Source organism: Lepisma saccharinum, chromosome 2, assembly GCF_977018435.1.
Source record: "Lepisma saccharinum chromosome 2, izLepSacc3.1, whole genome shotgun sequence".
NCBI lineage: Eukaryota > Metazoa > Arthropoda > Insecta > Zygentoma > Lepismatidae > Lepisma > Lepisma saccharinum.
This window is the reverse complement of record NC_139230.1, coordinates 14,141,105-14,154,529: the sequence shown is the minus strand read 5'-3', so window position 1 is coordinate 14,154,529 and position 13,425 is coordinate 14,141,105. Positions and strand designations below refer to the sequence as shown.

General features: G+C 36.5%; 1 protein-coding gene across 2 annotated transcripts in view; it reads right to left on the bottom strand.

The window, feature by feature from the left end:
• LOC145984367 (plasminogen receptor (KT)) overlaps positions 1-13,425 on the bottom strand; it is a 67,184-nt gene that overhangs the window by 16,096 nt on the left and 37,663 nt on the right. For both annotated transcript variants that reach the window (XM_083118026.1, XM_083118028.1), the window contains exons 3-4: positions 6,907-6,987; positions 2,427-2,514 (exon numbers count right to left, since the gene is read on the bottom strand). In XM_083118026.1, the coding sequence (XP_082974152.1) occupies positions 2,427-2,507 (81 nt within the window). In that variant the 5' untranslated portion in view covers positions 2,508-2,514; positions 6,907-6,987. The remainder of the gene's footprint in view (positions 1-2,426; positions 2,515-6,906; positions 6,988-13,425) is intronic.

The following is a 13,425-nucleotide window of genomic DNA, read 5'->3' as shown; positions in this document are numbered from 1 at the left end:
AATTTATCAATACTTTAAAGCATATTTGCATTAAAAAATATTCAAATAAAGTATGTGGAGATTTTTTATATTCGTGCAGTAGAAAATGTCGTCGCTGGCCATTTTTTGTTCTGTAATTCCAAGTAAAAACTTCCAGCGACAAAGTTGTGGAGAAAATAATGAAATTATTTTTTATAACCACTCAAAGGTTCCCAGAAATATTACTTCCATGCATTTGGAGTTTCTTTTTAACCCGAACCACGCGCGAAGTAAGGAGACGTTGTCTGGGCATCTTGAGCTGACTCACCGCAGCATTCCGGCTAATCACCACCAAGTTTTCGAGTTATTTTATTTCCATTCAGTAAAAATATGAAGGTCATGCTGTTTGTTATAATAGAATTGAAATTACTTAAATTTAATAATTGACAATTATTTCCAATGCTGCTGTTGTGATCAACATTAGTGCTGTCGCAAATACACGTTGTTTTCGTTTACATTACTGTCGACATTAATACTGAAATGAAGATCACCTTTCAGTTTCCAACGTACACATAAATTCATAGACACCATATTAACCCTTGAAAGGCTTTCCAACACGTGACAAAATATGGGGCTTCAAGATAGAAATATGACATGCCTTGCTTGAGTCATTCACGTCTTATCAGTTCACGTGGGCCATAACTCATTTGTTTGTTTGGGTTGCAACTTAATCTAACCCATGTGCCAGGTTCCCCTTACTTGAGTGAGAGATCTGCTTTGGTCTGTTTAGACTTTTTCCCTCTCCCGAAAAAGTGTTTTCAGTTGTGTGACCTCTCAGTGATTTTTACTTTTTTAAGTGATTTCTGAAGTGTCATATTCGTGCATTACACTCGCGTATGTAGTGATCGCAATGGATCATAGTAAAAAGGATAACTGTAACGTTCACAGTATAATATTAATATTAATAATTACATATAATTATAATTATATATACAAAATATGTAACACCTTCATTGTGAAGGAAGGGCATCATTTCCCGGCGACATGAGCTAGCGCTGTATTGGCAACACTGTGCAGTTTCTCCATAAGCGCCGTTGTGTCTTCTGAACGTGAAAACGACTCTAGTACATGAATTTTATAATGCAATTTAATCATGAAATCTTCTGTTGCCTCCTAATAATGAAATTTGTGCAATTTGTGAAATTTTGAGGATACTGAGACTCCACTAAAATATTCAGTCACATTTTGCAATCCCCCACAAGATTCATGGTCTCTAGAAGATTATCAGTAATAGAATTCAAATCAATTATTTCTGTAACAGATACCACTTGTAATGTAATGCTCAGTCATAGCTGGTATTTGAATGTTGTGAGAACACATTTGTTGTTGGCGACTTAAGAATGTGTGTGCTACTCTAGCAGTTCTCAGTAAAACAGCATGATAGGAAAGTGCACCAAGAAATGAAGCAAAAAGTACCGAGGTAGTGGATGGCAGCGGCCACTACAATTAATAGAGAGGATAAATCAGATTTGCAGATAAAGTAAGTACGTTAACCAATAAATCACAAATTAAACTGTATCATCTTTATTATGGGTGTAACTTTCTATGCTGTATATTTATTACAGATAGGGCGGCTTACTCAGTACTCCATTGGAAATTGGCATTGTTTGGGGTATCAATTTACCAGTAAAATTACCAATAGGCTCAAGGAGCACAATGCAGACCACTGGCTCAGAAGAACGGGCCTTGCCTGTCACCTCATCGACAAAACCATAACATAAACTGTGCCAAAGTAATTAAGCAAATGTGATCCACATTAGAAATGCTCTCAAAAGAAACCTAAGCAATAGCGACCACTCCTGCCAATCTCAACACCAACCCTGGGGACCTCAACAAAACCTGGTTTCTGCCATTAGAAATGTGTGTACCTACCCAACCCATTCTCTCAGCACACCAACCATAAAAAACCAAGCACGAACCTTAAGCACTTGTGAAAAAGCCTGCCTGCGCATGCAAGTGAAAACAAGCACCTTTGCACGGATGCAGAAATTAAATTAAATACAGACTGGGAACCAGCAGCATCAAAATCCCGATGTGTGGCAAAAAATGGAAATACCACGTCCACACTGGAGGAGCAGAAAGTGAAAGGCCTGTGTCAACCAGCACTGTCACAAATGTGAGTGGGAGAACACGGAAACACACCACCTGCAGCAAGACACTACATGCCTGACGAAGCCACCAGACAGGTGGCAAAATTGATCGCGAACAAAAACTGTGAAGAAAAATGAAACATGAACTTTTTCTAATATTTAATAATACTTTTCTGCCACTCTAGGCTAATTACAGGGTGAGGTAAAGAGTCAACCACTCAATGGTTTCAACCACCAACATGGCTATCATAGATGTAAAGATAGATAAATGTATAGTGATATGCAAAGCAAAAGAAAAATATACACATTTGTACTTACAGTAATTTTATTCATTTCAGTGATGAAGTCTTGGTTTTTCTTCATATTTTCCTCCATTGTTTTTGTAAATATGTTTCCCATTTTTCCTCTGAAAGAAAAAATGTTGTGATTAGGGTTGCACCTGATCAAATAAATCACAACACTCAATACAGATTTAATCAGAAATTTTAAAAAATTATTTTGTACAAAATGACAAAACAGAAATCTAACACAAACTGAAAATACTCTAGAAAAATACCCTCTTTTCTACTGCTCTTCATTTAAAATTATATTTTCGATTGAAAAAATGAGCAAGCATTCTTGTACGTATCCTTGACTGGCAATAAACTGACCATTATAAAAATTGAAATATGGTATTTTCAATTTAACGCAATTCACAGTAAAGGAGACCAGTGAGTAGAGAAAACATGTAACAACTTGAAGTAAAAAATGAGGGAGCATGAATATCAACCCACTCTTACACTAAAAAGAGAGAAAAAGGTAGTTACCCCCACACCCCCTATACGCCTTCATGGCGTGGTGCTATGCACAGGGGAACACTTTTTTTTTTTAAATCAGACATATATTTCAAGAGTTCCAACCAAGTTTAACCTTTTGGGACGCTGTGTCAAGGTCGTAGTTTTTACGTTATAACTTTTCTATTTTTGGCTAGAATTTCAATTTTTTTAATATTGTTCCTAACACATGTATTTAACAGAAATGTTTCTTGCACTTTTTTTTCTTCATGAAAATGGAGGGGAAAAAGTGGGAAAAGGGACTTCTCTTTTCAGTCTTTTTTTTTTTTAAGGAAAATTTTTGCCGACAAAGGAAGACCGGCTTTGTTGTTCTAAAGCAATGCTTTTCACTCCTGCCTGGTAACTGCATTTGAAGGAAGCTTGTTTATCAGTATCCGATATCAAAATGAAAGTTTTCCATGTGGGCGCAAGCAGGGGGTGGGAGTGGAGGAGGGGAAAGACTGGTTGTTGAATCTGAGTTGTGAGAATGGAATTTCAAGGCATGCTGAAGGAAACCTTTGTTTTTGAGCACAAGTGTTCCACAAGTTGCAACACAGGTTACCCTGCATTGTCTAAAAATAGAATTTCAAGCAGCTGCAAGAATCGGCACAATTTTTTCACTGCATGAAAGTTGTGCGTAGGTGTATGTCGTTTTGTACCCAAGTGAGAGGATATTTTTTGAGTGAAGTGACAGACTTCCAAGGACTTTTTTGTCATCTACGTGTTTTTCTTGTGGTGTGAAAAGTGTGCTAGTGTTGTTTGTGCCTGGTATGTCCCCAAAAGGCTTATAGGCAACCATGGCTGCCCCCGGTGATCTCTGTTCTGATGAAATCCGAGATGAGCTGGAGGATATGGATACAGACTCCGAGTGGGGATGAAGAAGAGCTTTACATTCCCTCTGATATATCATCAGAATCTGATTCTGATGATATGTCACAAAGACGTTCCCCTTTCCCTCCTCCTGCTCCATCCGACTGGCAACCCCCTTCCCGAACTGGTAGAACTGCTCCCAACCCCCAACCTTTCCTAGGACAGACTAGACTGAAGGTTCAACACATTGATGATGCATTACATTGGTCATATGGCAATGATGCAAATATTTTTCTGTTTCTTACATGCCAGCGATAATTTCTATGTGCATTTTGAACTTTTCATATCCTTTTTTTCGGGGGGGGGGGGGGGGCATTTTTTAAAAAAGTATTTTTCAGGGGATTTCCCCCCTTTCCCCCTCCATATGTATGCCGAATGTGCATAAATTATATATCGTCTGATTCTGTGATTCATTCTGCGTACAACGGTATATCATACATATCTCCAGGGCAAATAGTCTCCGAGCTAAAGTCATTTCAAGGTACCGCTGCATTTTGAAGCTTGAATCAATGACGTGCTGACCATTCCTTTTGGGGGTACAACTCATGTTACATTGGTCATATGATGATAATGCAAATATTTTTGTGTTCCTTACATGCCAGCGATCATTTCCATGTGCATGTCGACACTGTCATGTACTTTTTTCTTGGGGAGAGGGGGGAAACCATTTTTTCCCCAAAATTTTGGAATTTTGAGAGTTAGCCCCTCCCCCCACCACATATACACCGAATTTGCAAAAATTTCATATAGTCTGAATCTGTGGTTCATTCCGCGTACAACGGTATATCACTCATCTCTCTAGGGCAGTTAGCCTCCAATCTGCACTCATTTAATTGAAACTCTGCATTTTGCTCAAAATCGGCTCAGGACCAAGGGGGTTACATGTGAAAATGGCCTTGGGACTCAAAAGGTTAAGACTAAAACTAATATTCAGAATGAAGAGTGGAACATGGGAAGAGCATGTTAAGGCTTGGATGGATGGATCTTTGGCCGACTCGAGGGAAGCTTTATTTGAATTTTCCTCTCCTTTCGAAAACCTGCTACGATATTTCAAAATGTGAAAAATTACATGTGCTTAGAACACTTTCTAGGGCATTCATGTGAATATTCATGTGGTTCTAGATATTATCATTTATTGGAATATCATAGTGGTTTTTTGGAAGGAGAGGAAAATTTTAAAAAAAGCTACTCTCGCATTGGCCAAAGGTCCAGCAGAGCCTTACAATGAAATAAGTTAACTTAGAATTAGAGCCCACATTTCTAGTCACTCAAAACTACCCAAATAGCCAAGCAAAAAGACATGATAATAGACACCAAAAATTAAAAAGGCATATAACTGACATTAACTACTAATACTTCCAATGATGAAGAACACAAAATTTAGAATCACATATTCAAACTTTAATATTTTTATAATGCTGACAACCAAAATGATAAATCATCAATAAATCACCCATATCCCAGTGATGTCTAAAATTTAGCAATAATGAAATTAACAAAAGAAGAAGAAAATTTGAAATTTAAAAAAAAAAATATTTTATTTGTAAAATGTATTTGGTTGATATGGTCCACAATAAACCAAAGTGAATGAAAAATCTCCTATGTAGAACTGTTATGTTTCTAAAATTGTGCAAAGTTGAGTTGAAAATAGTTCAGAAATTTTGTTGGGAAAAAATATTAATAATGCACCATGAAGAGCATCATAGCAAATTTTGTGGGGAAATTGGTTCTTGCGTTGGCCCATGGATGTCATGTAGCCCCTTGTACCAATGTGTGTCTATTAAGGGCCTGGCGGAACAAGCACAAATTCCAAAATTTCCAGAAAGTTATGATTTGTGCCATCTTTTTACAAATATTTGGATAGGGGGCACATGACATGAAGTGATTAGCATCTGTAGGACAAATGCAACCAACAACTGTCAAAAAACACATACTTTTGACAATGAAAAATCTCAATTATTTTCAGAAAAAATGTGTTTAATGATTTTGCATGTTACTGGGACAACTGCTGTCCCAACCATCCTCAAGGGAATTACAAGCACCAGGATGAAACTTTGTGAAGCCTTTTTTTTCTCTGAAAATATCAACAAGTGCATAATCTTCGGTGCCCACCTAGAGTTGAATGACATGGGTACCTGGGGGAAACCCTGGGGGGTAAAGGTGGTCAGGGGCGTGATGCTGATCACATCACCCCCCACTCACGACCAAATCAAGGAAGTGTGGGGCGTTACCCCCACACCACCTATACGCCTTCATGGCATAGTGCTAAGCACAGGGGAGCATAATCTTTGCAGTGCCACACATATCAGGCAACATACATGTACAGTCAATGGCAAAGATAATGATATGCAAATTGTCCACCACTATTTTCATTACTTTTTTATTCTACAACATGTGTTGTTTTAAGGAATGAAACCATGTTGGTTCGAACCAGACATTGTTCTCTGCTTATTGACGTCATTATTTCAATTCATTGCCATGACATTGTGTAATACAGACCGAATGAAAATGGTGGTTGACAATTCGTCTACTGTTTCTTTCACCTTTGGGTGTACCATCTTGAACCCTCATGTTGCCTAGGTGCGGGGCCAGCCAAATTCAAAAATTTCAGTCTAAGATGCCAATTTTTTGCTGAAGAAATAAACTTGAAATAATATGTACAATTTTCAGAATATCTAGGGTGTGGAAAGTTAACCTGTATTTAAATATATTCACACCCTGAATTTTATTTTGCATCCATTCATGAAAATTTGGAAACATATATAATATAGATCGACCACAAGGAAAAAACCTTGGACGAAAAGTCCCCGTGCAGGTTTCCCTTCTTCCCTTCAGATCGGGCCATAAGGAAGCATGGTCCACTTTCCCCCTCCCCTCCTCACGGAGTAGGGTGCACAGGAGTCGCAGGTCTGCGCAGGTTGTTTTGCTCGTGGTTCCACTATAGCATTACAGTGTCTAATTTCGAATAATGCAACATTAAATAATGAAAAAAACAAAAAATAAAATATGAAGTAATCTCTTAGTTTGTGTATCCATCAAAAATAAATATGCATGTCCTTAGGAATGTAACATTGGTATCTGTAAGTATGGTATATTCAGAGAATGGGGCACCTTACCTGTAATTCCTACCCCTTCAACAACACCAACTATGCATGCTCATAGACATCACTTCTCATGGTCACTTTGCTTCCTATAACCTGCAATATAAAACATAATATTCTCTTTGTACAACTAATAAATTCCACAATTGCTGATTTGCTCAAAAATAAAATGTAGGATATACAATAAAGAACTCAGGTCTCCAAATTAATACTTATTTCACTAAGTAAGATTTCAGCAGGTGGTTTACCTACTAACTAAAAAAAAATATATATGGCAAGATAAATATGCAAGTTAGCAGTCACACATTTGTATTATTCTTATTTGAAGTCAATTCTCATTCATTTTTGGCTAGTTATGATTAGAATAAACAATGGTAAAGGTTAGGTAAAGTTCCCCATGCAAATAGCACCATACCATGAAGGCACATTTAGGGGATGGAGGGTAGGGTCCCACACTTTCTCGATCTCAGCCATTTTTGGAGGTGACGTTTTCAGCACTGTGCTCTGGGCACCATTACCCCCCTCCCTTGTTTTCCCCAGGTACCAACCGATTTGAGGCTGGGTGAATACCACAGCCACTTTATGCGGAGACAAGACCGGAAAAATTCCACCCGGGAATTGAATGCAGGTCTCCCGTGTGGCGGTTAGATGTCTGACTAGACCTGATGGAATTGATGAAGGGACAACATTTATTCCCAGGACAGGACTCAAACCAGGAACCCTCAGGACTGACAGCATGTGTAGACTATTTTTTGTACTCACCCACAGAGAAAGCATAGTCTCACCAGAGTTTAAGTGCAAACAGCACAGTGTTGTTTACCATGAACACAGGGCAACACAACAGGAAACACAGTCTGTCATTTCACTCATCAAATACTACATGAATTGTTAGAGTTCAAAGAAACTATTGTTGTGAGCTTTAGGCTACTATATCCCCATATTACAGTATTCATCAATGGGTAAAATGGCTTTCAAAACACTGAGGATTTTGAAAGGTAAAAAAAAAAGTTCTAATCTTTATGTACTTGCAATCTTTGAAGGTAATTAATATATTAGAGTCCAGACAAAATTTGTAATTTTATTTTGTAAAAGAGACACATCTGCACACAGACTTGGGAAGATGTTATTGTATTGTTTGCCACTTTAAGCTAATTGAGAGGATGAGGACGAATGATGGAAGTAACACTGTAAAAAGCCAATGAAGATGTACCTTTACATGATAGCATAAATATACACACTGCCAGCATGTTCTTGTATAAATGATGGCCAATAGCCATACTACTGCTCATGAAATCAAGACAATAATTGCACAGAGAAATTAGAAAATAAAAAGTGAAAATGGCAGTGGTACCTTAACAGAAAAGAGGAAAAATACACAGTGACTGCCTCTATTGTTTGAAACACTGTGACTGTTAGCTTCTCTCTTCAGTAAATTAGAGTAAAAAGAGAACAATGTAGTAGAGAGAAATCTTGTTAAAACCTAAACAAGCAATCAACCTCTCTTGTACCAGAGAACATTATACATTCCTCTAAAAAAATCTAAAATAATCTAACCTTGTTGTCGTGCCCCTTAAATAGTCTACGACAACTACAGGTACATGTGAATGTGATTATATTAGTTAATAATTATTATCTCTATTTCAACATGCCACATGGAATCATAAGAAAATCTACAACAAATTGCTCACATACAATGCACATGGACCTCCCTAATGATGTAGTGGTAATGTTGTCACCTTATAATAAAGGAGTCCCAGGTTTGATACGCAGAAGCACATAGTAATTCTGATTCCACTTTAAACTGTAGGTCCTGTCCCAATTAGTCTCTACTAAGTGGACTTAAGCAAATTTCAATATTAAACTTCATGTAACAAATAGTCGTGAAAAAGGTAATTGGAAGTTCTATTTTTTATTTTTAGTGATGGGAACACATTTTTTATACATACTGTACACAATATACCTTTTCCCTATATACCCATGCATAATATTATTTTCCAATTAGCAGAATATGCACCAAGTACATCACATAGTTCTAATACAACTGAAGTACTAAGAGTAATTATTACAATTTAAAATTACTGTCGCCACTGTCTTTACATATCTTAGTAATTTTAAATTGATGTTAATCTTCTGCATTCGTTTTTACCAAACATTTGCCAATTTTACTATTGGGTTCCTCCAGAATTAATATTTATAGCTTAAGGTGGTCACAGGCATATGTCCAACTTACTCAATTAGAACCCTCTGAAGTAGGGAAAAATATTGTGAGTTAATTTTTTTTAACTAAGATTTTGAAATTGTATATGCACAAATATGTACACACTTCTGTATTTTACAAAATTGCCAAATGTGTGAAAGCTGCAAGACTTGGACTTCAAAATATTTTCTCATGTCTAACAGCTTTCTCTTCATGTGTGTCTATTTTGGATAACTGGAGATACATACTATTTCTGAAAAACACAAAATTTACCTATGTAAAACAACTACTTTAATATGCTGCAGCATTTTAAATATAAAAGCACAGTGGAACCTCAATTTTACATTTTTCAGGGGACCAAGCCGAAAGAAACTTAAAATGTGAGAAAATGTAAAATTGAGGAAAATTTTATAATATTTTGCTATGTTGCTATATATCTAAATATATCCATTTGGCAGTTACGCAAGGAGAGGTAGTTCACTCTAACAAGTTTAAGTTTCATTCTTCCAGGTAGCTTCATCAGATACCTGATGAAGCTACTAGACAGGTGGCAAAATCGATCGCAAACAAAAATTGTGTGGAAAAAATTAAACGTGAACTTATTAGAGTAAATGTAAAATCTGGGAATGTAAAATTGGGGTTCCACTGTGGTCACAAAATACATTGTTTGTCCTATATTTAAAATAATTTTGACAAACTGTTTGAACAATGGAAGAAACTCAAACTGTTAAAAGAGTAACAAAATGGAAACAGTTTGCATCAAGATTAAGAGGAAAGCCAAAAAAGAAATGGGAAGCTGACGTAGTAACGGGGAATGAAAGTTAAAAATTGGAGACAACAAGCAGAAGAAAGAAAGCAGAGACCCAGTACTGTTGAGCTGGCCAAGGCTTACAAGAAATTTGAACAATTGTGTGTCAATCTATTAATCAGTCTTTCACATATTAACAATTAGATAAAGCTTATTTAGGAAATTTATTTATGACTGGCAAGCAATTAGAATTACAAAACCAAACATGGTGTGTACAGTGGCGCAGGAACGTTTTTCATTTGGGGGGTACAAAATTCAGCCTCCCATATATATAAACACACAAACTACTGCACCTAGAAATACATTTCGGGGGGTCCAACCAAGTGTTGCAATAATAATAATAATAATAATAATAATTATTATTATTATTATATTGAATTAAATTAAAATATTAATTAATATTAATATGTAAGTTAATTAATATTGTATTGTTGTTATTACGTGAATAGGTAAAGGATAGTAAAATAATAGAGATATAACAGCATCTAGCTTGCATGTAGTTAAGATCGCCAAGATTTGCATAAAAACAACTGCCCTGGCAAGGAATTTAATGTCAAATAGAAAAATAATTGAATATTTATTGAGTAACAAACAAAAGTTAGATCCAATTAACGAAAAGTAAAGTTTCTGATTAATATTTTATGGATATTATCATTACGAGGGTCACTATTTATATTTTGAGTCTAACAATGAAAAAACAGGAATTTGGCATTGAAAACTGCTTTATTGTTTTTCGAAGTATTCTCCTTTATGGTCAATACACTTTTGCATTCGTTCGAACCATTTGTCAAAGCAGTTTTTCCAATCTTCTTGAGACGCCTCCATAATATGGTTTTTGAACGCATCAACGGCGTCTTCCGCCGACGAAAATCGTTGTCCACGCAATTTATTCTTGACATTCGGGAACAAGAAGAAGTCATTGGGTGCCAAATCAGGACTGTACGGCGGATGACCCATCAATTCGATTTTTTGACTGTTCATAAAGTCGGTTGTTAGACGAGATGTGTGACAGCTGGCATTGTCTTGATGAAGAATGATCCGACGGCATTTGTTTGTTTTCCGTATTTGACCGAAGACCTCTGGCAAACAAATTGTTGTGTACCATTCAGAGTTGACCGTTCTAGGTTCCTCTAAAGGCACAGTTGCCACATGACCAGTTTCCCCAAAAAAACAGGCGACCTTTTGTTTCGATATGCTTCGAGCGCGAACAACTTTTGTTGGATTGGGTTCATCTTGAAACACCCATACAGTCGACTGCTGTTTACGTTCCGGCTCATATGCATATATCCATGATTCGTCACCTGTTACAATCTTATATACGTCTTTTGAAGCACCACGATTGTATTTATTGAGCATTTGTTTGCACCAATTGACGCGAGCGTCTTTTTGAGTTTTCGTCAAATTGTGTGGGATCCAACGAGAACATACCTTTCTCACAGCTAAATGATCATGTAATATTTTATATATGCTGGTGGAACTAATGCCTATGGTTGCCTCAATCTCACAGTATGTCACATGACGATCTTGCAGTATTAGGTTTTGCACAGCATCAATGTTTTCTTGAACAACAACTGATTTTGGACGACCTTCGCGAATCTCGTCGGTGAGCGAATGGCGGCCACGATTAAATTCGTTATACAAGCGTTTCACAGTGGCAAAGGATGGGGCTTCATCGCCAAATGTGGAAGTAAGTTGATCGATGCACTCTTGTCTTGATAATCCACGTCGAAAATCGTAAAAAATCATCGCACGAAAATGTTCACGAGTTAATTCCATTTTATTGTTGTCGCGCAATCTCCAAGGCAACATAAACAACACAAATGAAGCTATTGACAAAACATTTGAAGTACGTTATGGTCAATAATGCCAGACGATTCCGTGCAAACGTCAAATCGCGCCTAACTTTAATCAGTGTTGCCAAGGCTCAAAATATAAATAGTGACCCTCGTAGTTGTGTGCATAAATCTTTGGAACCTTTCAAAGCCGTATGAGCCAAATTTCTTGCCTTCCAATACGTTCAGCGGAAAAAACCATCGATTATATAACAAATGCTAAACAATTATATTTTGATTATTTACTTTTACTTCTTGGTAAGTCTTTCGGGGGAGTGTCCGGACCCCCTCCTAAATACGTCCTTGATACTTAGGTATAAAGTGAAGGTATGGGAAATATTCTATTTTAGAACAGCACACACGAATGTCCTGTTATTTAATGCAAAATTTGCGTAACTATTTTTTTCTTTGTTTTTCTTAGAATGTATGTTTTTTTAAACAGATTATAAAACCAGATAACAATTCTAAAACATATATAGCTCTGGACTTTTTTCAATTTAACTGAACGGAAAATCAGGAGTTCGAAATGTGAAAATTGCGAACAAAGATACATCTATTCATTTTAATGCGGGTTGAAATTAAAGGGGGTGAGGAGGATCTTGAGCCACCCTAACTAGGAATCTCCCCCCACTGTATATAGAAACCACATTATTGAATATATCATACTTATAGTTCCACTTCAGTTCATTCTAATTTTAAATCCCATAGCTACGCATAAAAATATCTTCAAACAATTTATGGCAGATGTGTACCACATCCAATGTCTTTTAGAAGCCATGTATTTGGTATTTACTCGGACATCTGTAGGGCGTTGTATTAAAAAAAAGGAAAAACTGAGTTGAGATGGTTCCCGATCAACTCGTAAAAAGTCCAACTTTGAAATATTTGTGAAACAATTGACAAAGCATTTATTTGTTATATAATTAGCCGTACTTAATGACAGTCTTCAAGCACTGAAAGTACTATCATTAAAAATGAAAAACCGAAATCCTTCAGTTATCAGAGGAAGCAAGGAAAGGCATACGCTCAAAAGGTTTTTTTTTTTTTTTTTTTTTTTTTTTCAGTTTCGATCCTTGGTGGACAATATGAAGAACCGCCCAAGGTTTCTTTTCGTATAAAGTAGTATTAAATGCAGATACATGTGTGTGTTTTAGGGTGACATGTCAATTTCTCGTTTATGTGAAAATTTAAACTTTAATGTAAGCAAAAGCATGTGCGCGTCACAGTTAAAGATTTTCGCATCTACAAAGAAAATCCAAAACACATTCCCACCTCGCTGACCTCCGTAGCGGAGGGGTTTGCATAGCACACTTTGACGCCAGAGGTCCCAGGTTGGGTATGTGAGTGTTCATCAATTTCATCATATCATCACCCATCCTCATCTTTCCGATTAGCCAAAACTGGCAGAAATTCGAAGTAAAATAAACCAAATAAATCAATCAAACATACCCATCTCACTCAAAGACCTTGCGAATCCAATCCAAAATCTACCAATAGAACCTGCAGTGAGTTTAATTTATCTCGTGCATTCATCTGACTAATGTAATTTTCTTACAGTTTAACTTTAGGGTATAACTTAAAATGGCGTTGTGTTTGTGTTGCATTCGATACCAAAATTAGATTGTAAGTAATTAATGTCCAATTATAAGTATACCTAATACATAGGTAAAAATAATTCCCTCCCCCCTCCTCTAATA